This window comes from Dermacentor andersoni, unplaced genomic scaffold, assembly GCF_023375885.2.
Source record: "Dermacentor andersoni unplaced genomic scaffold, qqDerAnde1_hic_scaffold ctg00000041.1, whole genome shotgun sequence".
NCBI classification, from domain to species: domain Eukaryota; kingdom Metazoa; phylum Arthropoda; class Arachnida; order Ixodida; family Ixodidae; genus Dermacentor; species Dermacentor andersoni.
The window spans coordinates 3349852-3357391 of NW_027314754.1; the positions used below are offsets into that span (position 1 = coordinate 3349852).

The following is a 7540-nucleotide window of genomic DNA, read 5'->3' on the forward strand; positions in this document are numbered from 1 at the left end:
CTAAAATTCTCTACAGGTGCCACAGTGATCTTTTTGCTTATGACGAGCAAAAGAAACAGAGCAGTGTTGATGACTTTGTGATCACATTGTATTATGATGCGCATCACAGAGTGCTCCTCTTACGAGTAACAATAATTGCCTGTGAATCCTTATTGGTATATGTTTTCCTCCTACTCTAGAATGAGAAATTTCCAGTGTGATTTCTGAGTTATATATCGCTTGACGACTGAATCTGCTGCATTAATGGATCCACCGGTACGTTAGGATGAGGTTGATTAACCGACGAGGCTGGTTAATCTTAGGAGTTACAGCTCCAACAACGTTGGGTGCACAGCACTTTAAAATAATAATTTCGCCTGTTGCAGTTACCAGTGCCAAGCTCCCACGACGCCGAGACTGGGTTCTCTTACCAGTCCAGCACAGCAGCAGCCTAACTGTAGGCTCATCCTTCGGGGTCATGCCAACTCCGACATAAGGGACGTCAAGAGAGCACGCCAACAGGTACGCGTTCACAAAAAAAGGACATAGTGTCAACTAACATGAGCATCGTGATTTTATATCGGTAAGGAAGTAAAGTGAAATCTGCTTCTTTCATAATGATGTAATTTGGAGCTAATGACCTACTTATATGCAATTATCTCCTGTTCGTATATTGAATCAGTATAGAATCTATGTTAATTGCACCATACCAGTTCCCTTACGAAATGGTTAGTGTTCTTTATCGAACTCCGAAAATGGCCAAGACATCCTCATGTCAGTGTTGGTAATAGTAATACGAAATCTGTTGTTTAAGATGAGGTGCATTGCTGAATCCTTGCACTTCATTATAAGTGCAGCTCATTCCATATATAAATTTTTCATTGTATGCAGGTCATCAAGATGCTCATCCTCGTGGTGATCCTCTTTCTGCTTTGCTGGGGCCCCCGGCTCGTCATGGAAATCGTCATCAAGTGCTGTCTCAATGTGTTCAACCACGGCGTGTACGCTGTGCGCGTACTCTTCTACCTGCTGCCGTTTGTGCACAGCTGCCTGAACCCCATCGTCTACTGCTTCATGTCCAGCAAGTTCCGACGCCGCATGGTCCGATGCTGCCACCGCACCTGCTTCGCACCTCGCTGCCGCGTCAAGTCCGCCACCACCAACAACCGTTGTTCGTCCAGAAACGGCACCACACGTCTCGGTTCGACGTACACGTTCACGTCGTACGCCACCTCGACGGTGGCCATCCCGTCTTCGATGACGCAGGTACCGGGCGATCCGCTCGCTTTGTGACAATCGCCCTGCCCGCCGCTGCACCAGCGCGGCGCTCTGCAGCTGAAAGCTACCGGTGCCAAAGTAGCCAAGAAGAAGAGCGCTAAGCAGCAGAATCGTTGCAGGGACGCCACGATTGAGGACTTCTTGTGAATGGATGAACAGAGGGACGGCACGTTTACTCGGAGAAATGTGCATAAAATACTCGCGGCATCACATAGGTGATATCAAGGGTTCTGTGACAGTGAAGAAGCTCCGCATTGGAGTCCAGGTGCGATCGTTTTCCACGAAACGTAAAACGTGAGCCAGGTGTTTTTTGGATTCTGTCTAGAACTCTTCACGGTGACTCATTTGTGATTTGGAGTGTTCTTGTCAAACAGTGACACGGATACTTACGGACATTGATGCGTGTTCAGGATGTGACGAATTGCGTAAACTGGTCCCCCGGTGATCCAAAGTGACTGCATGTGCAAAGTGAGAGGGTGTATTCAACCGCGCCAGCCGTTTAGGTTGAGCACATTCAAACGGTAATTTTGGAACCACGCTTCAGATTCATACACCGCGGCATAAAGCTGATGGAGCAGTAATGTTTCTGAAAAAAATTACTTGTTTGTGGATGGTTCGGTCGTAACTTGACAGCGCAGCCCATTTCTGAGCCTAAGGCACGCTACCACAAGTTATTTGCAATATGAACGCCGCCGCAGCATTTGTAGTGCTTATGCTACAGTGTCGACCCTGAGAAGGACCCCAAGTGTATATATTAGAAAGGAGCAAGGAATTTTTCACTAAATCTTTCATTTACTCACTCGAAGACTTTAAAAAAAGTAAGCTTAATTTGAGAGGTAAGGCGATTTGCACTGACGTGATATACCATCACCAGGAAAATGGTGGAACACACACCTGCAGTTAGAAATGTCCGTGTTAATAGAAGGTTCGCGGCCTCATGCTTTGAGAAACGTGTACATATTTATGTTTAACGGCTTGCTTGAAATCAAAAAGTGTCCATGGAATGTCGGGTGTTTCCTTTTGGGCGAGTGACGACAATGTTGTATTTTCCCCTCTGCGAGTCGTACTTCTGTAGGTTGCGACATTCGAGAGCGTAACTTCGGTCCATTAAAGCTATATTTCTCTTCAGGCTTCGGCGAAGCGGACCACTGTTCAGAGAGAATCTCATGAATACAATTTTCTTGAACGAAATAGCGTGTTGCAACGCATTTCTCCCAATATGTTTGCTCCATGTCTGCGTATGACTTGGAAAGGCTGTTTGTGATTTGTGTGTAAATGTGAGCGAAATATTACTGCGGTGGAGTGCTGAACTATTCGTAAGTTCCCTTGCATGGCTGTTTCTCCCAATGACCCACACCGTGCGCGTCGTTTCTCACCTCGTTCGGATCTGACTGAGCCAGTATTCTATCAGCCATGTGGATATGAACGCCATGTTCTTTTTTCTTCACTGATAATGAAGGCATGAAAACCTGAGACAAGTAGACCTGCAAGCATACTCTTCGTCATTCGAGATTGTGGTGTGCAGGCAAGCGGAAAGAATGCCGTGCTGTATTGCATTGTTAGCGCTGTTTGTTGTTAGCGTGATAAACATGAATGTGTTGGTATGTCCTGTTTGTAAAAACAACAAAAACAATATTGTTCTCGCCTTCAAGTTATCGTGTGAAACACTTGTTATTCGTGTCTAATGGTTGTGTTTTCCCATGATGCCGCGATGGTTTCAACATGTACTTTGTACGCATGAGGGTTAGTTAAAGTTTCCTATAAGAAATGTCGCGCTCAATATGGCAGTGCTGATTTATCGTCCATAATTTTCCAAAAACTGGGTGGTGCAATGTACCTAAATATTTGACTGGTGCTTGTTCTTCTGGTGCCATTGATAGTGTAATGCTCCGAATGCAATGATGCCATTTGTTGTGAATTTTGTCTTACCTATGTCAGCTACTAGTTGTTAAATGCAAGAAAACAACAAGGAAATGACACTAACGCTAACACTGTTATTACAGCGTTAGTATTTCACTCCTAATCACACTTAGTAGAATATATCTCTAATCACCTTTCTTGCGGTTTTAGTATGCTAAAAGCAAAAGAAAGGACAAGGGTTGCTAAAGTATAACGCGGCACAGAGCCAGTGCTAAACATGTTCGGCAACACTTCTTACAAGCTTTAGGTAAGCATACTGACGTTCGGCGTATTTTATGTTGTTACGTGCTTGTGAAAGTCTTCTATTCCTGCCTGACCTACGAGCTCGAAGAGCTTCAATAAACGAGCACCGCAAAGTACTCCATGTGGATCCATCCAAATTCATCCTTCATCTTTTTGCAATCCAGTCACGGTACGTGTGTAATAATGCCAATGTAGGTGTGCTGCCCGCTATTTCAGAGAATGATTTCTTTCTGTAACTGGTTTGACAGCGCCAGAACGTGAGTCGCACTTTTTCTAGGGCCGTATCTGATATCTACGGAAATTTCCAAATCGAGAATACCAGCACGTATGGAGCACCGCAACGTTTAGGAGAATACCGAATGTTTGCTTTTCTTTCTCGTGTAGCTCCCGTAAACAAAGGCTTATTATCACTAAATACCATAAATTTATTTAATTTAACAAGCTCGTGAAATTTTTTGTCCCTCTATGCCGTAGACGCAAACTTCTGTGCCTGATTCAATCGAAGCGATGTCTTAGCGGCTGAAGTAACATTACGCTGAACCTTCAAATCGATGGCAAGCACCGATTTCCTCAAAACATATAATCTGTCTTGCACCATTCCTAAGGTACTCCTTTATTTTTCATACTGCGTGATAAGAATAAGCAGTTCCGTGGCACAGTGCAGCTACATACCGGGCGTGCGCGTAGGAAAACATAAAGAGGAGAATGTAGAGAACAATATATTTGTTAAAACAGGCATACTACGCACCTCCTGCTAGAGAGAGGGTGAAACATTACCCAAGCAGAAGCAAAATACTGTCTGCGTTCTTTAGAGCCGTGGTTGAGGTGTCCACCACCGTTTGAAACGGTTACCGCGGTGTCTTGCTTTTTATGACAACTTATTTCTCCTCCACTTTAAACGGAAGAAATGCTTTCAAGGTAAGTGGACAACGAATCCCGCTGTCAGCACGGTAAGTCGACAAATAATGGCTGCAAGCAGGCATATGATATTGTGGGCACTTATATTGGACCTTGTATAGGAGGAATACAATCCCGCGTCAATACCTGGCTTACTGATTCCTTGAAATGGTATGGACAGAGTGTATTCTAGGTTCTTGATGTGAAGCCACACCTCTGGCAGTATGTCCTTCTATCGTACTTTATGGCATATTGCTATAACATTGGTATTAAAAATAAAAAGAGCAAATTTCAAGTTGACGTGAGTCTAGAATCACCGAAATGGGCGTAATGTCGAATAGTAAAGTATCACCGTTTCTTCAGTGGTACGCTTTAAAACAAAGGCGATGATGATGTTGATGATGATGAATGCAGGTGGATCAAGCCTCGCGAATCAGCCTGTCCGAGAGCCGACATTCAGGAAAGTGGAAGAAACGCAAGTGGCCTCGATTTATGACATTCCGTGCGCTGTCATTAGGAAGCGAAGTGCAGGACGGGTAAGCAAGGTGACCTGCACAGCTGTAGTAGGAACACAATGCGAGCCAGTAGTCCGTCGATCACCCAGCGCGCGATACCGCGCCGGCTCGCCCACTTCCCGACACAACGCTCCGAAATGAGTTTACGAAATGTTATTAACCGTAGGTTGCGTTCCATATCCACCAGGATGATTCAATCCCAGGGGTCTCGCCCTGTCACGGAAGCACTTAGAAGGCCGTCCCCAATAGCGTGTGGGGCGCTTAAACGTTGAAGGTCTGCAATTTAACATTTCCGCTCTGTCGCGAGTCCCGGACACTCCAACAAGGTGTTTAATATAGCGTGAGTCTTCTAGGGCACACGTATAGCTAACTCGTCGAATTAAATCTCATAGCCATTCCGTTGGAGTGTGCGCTCACCCTCTTCGGAGTCGATGCATCAGGGAAGCCTCTAGTTTACACAGACCCTCTGTCAGATACGAATTCTAGAATGGTGACCATAAAGACTGAAAACAACTGCTGATGGATTCCTTTGGAAGACACTGAGAGTCTCTAAAAGCCGTCGTTGTTAGACCGACTTCAAAGGCATCCTGGGCCAGTCTATCAATAATTTCTATCAATGCCCAAACCCTACATGCGACGGAATGCATCGCAACTTTATCATGTGTGCTAGGCTGCGGAGCTTCTTTAGAAAGGTTGAACAATGTGTCTGCCTACTTTTGCAGAACAAAAGCAATAATTGTATCCCGTGCATTTTTTATTCGTGTATCAGAGAAATGTAAGAGGTGTCGTCATGGTACGGTAGGAGTAAAACTGGCGCTACAGAAAAAATAGAACAAGTTTTGCCGCTACTTGTATCAAAACTAGCAAGAATACAACGGTTAAAAAACTATGATAACGACAATAACTAAATATACCTTACTTAGTTCCAAAGCCTTCATTAAATAAAGTCTTGCCTAAACATATATTGCGGAATTATATATTGGGGTTGTAGTGTGAACGCTTTAAAATTCTCAAGGAACATATAAATGCTAGGTATAGTTTAGAGTAGTTTCAGCAAATTCATCATGACAGTGCAAGAGGATTTAATGAGGAAAGAAGGGTTCTGCCTCACTGTACGCAAGAAATCTTTTGTGAGGAAATGTCTAGAGCACCGGTGAAGTTTAGAATCCAGGAACCTCTGCTTTAGTCTTAGGCTTCTGACCACGTGGGCAACCGCATACGATATGCAACGTTCCTTAATTTCAATATGCAACGACCAATCAAACGCTTTAAATGTGTGGCTACAACTGTTTTCTTGATACGGTAACCAATTTATCCAAAATAATTAGCGAATAAGACATCTTAGAGCATTTACTGACGTCCGCATTGGCTTATAAAGCCTTTACAAATTAAGAGTTCTGAACTTGACTGCATTCGTTCAAAGAAAGCGACCGGAATACTGCAACACTTTCCATTCCATTTTAGTCCTATTCTCACGTCGTCAGTGGTCTCGGCGATACTTCGCCAACTCCATCCCACGTAAACTGCGGATCACGTGAGAGAAACAGAATCGAGTGAGTGGAAGCCTCACGTTTTACAAATCCTGACTTCCATGCTGAAGCTTGCGCTAAATTGCGTTCACGTATGATACTGTAACTTGAACGGAATATTAGATACCTGGAATAAACCACTTCTTTGTCGCCTATTTTAACAGAAATGTCGTGATCGGTTTAATGCTTAGAGACAGTAAAAATTTTCGATACGTTGGTGCATGCCGGCGCAGCACAATAATTTTCTTTGGTGACCTACACAAATTGTCAAAATTATTGTTTCCAGTGTACCTAGAGAGTTAGAGATGGAGATTCAAGCTTTAATTGTGGGCTGGAGATGTTAGCCTGGCTGCTCGCCTGACATGCTACTCCAAGTGCTCGGTGATGATTGTGATCTATACAATGATAAGCACACACACACACACACACACACACACACACACACACACACACACACACACACACACACACACACACACACACACACACACACACACACACACACACACACACACACACACACACACACACACACACACACACACACACACACACACACACACACACACACACACACACACACACACACACACACACACACACACACACACACACACACACACACACACACACACACACACACACACACACACACACACACACACACACACACACACACACACACACACACACACACACACACACACACACACACACACACACACACACACACACACACACACACACACACACACACACACACACACACACACACACACACACACACACACACACACACACACACACACACACACACACACACACACACACACACACACACACACACACACACACACACACACACACACACACACACACACACACACACACACACACACACACACACACACACACACACACACACACACACACACACACACACACACACACACACACACACACACACACACACACACACACACACACACACACACACACACACACACACACACACACACACACACACACACACACACACACACACACACACACACACACACACACACACACACACACACACACACACACACACACACACACACACACACACACACACACACACACACACACACACACACACACACACACACACACACACACACACACACACACACACAC

The 7540-nt window shown here is 44.7% G+C and overlaps 1 protein-coding gene across 5 annotated transcripts in view; it reads left to right on the plus strand.

The window, feature by feature from the left end:
* The window catches only part of LOC126517962 (cholecystokinin receptor type A-like), a 147592-nt gene extending 144056 nt beyond the window's left edge, over nt 1-3536 (plus strand). For all 5 annotated transcript variants that reach the window (XM_055064356.1, XM_055064355.2, XM_055064354.2 and 2 more), the window contains 2 exons: nt 366-501; nt 871-3536. In XM_055064356.1, the coding sequence (XP_054920331.1) occupies nt 366-501; nt 871-1272 (538 nt within the window). In that variant the 3' untranslated portion in view covers nt 1273-3536. The remainder of the gene's footprint in view (nt 1-365; nt 502-870) is intronic.
* The last annotated feature ends 4004 nt before the right edge of the window (nt 3537-7540 follow it).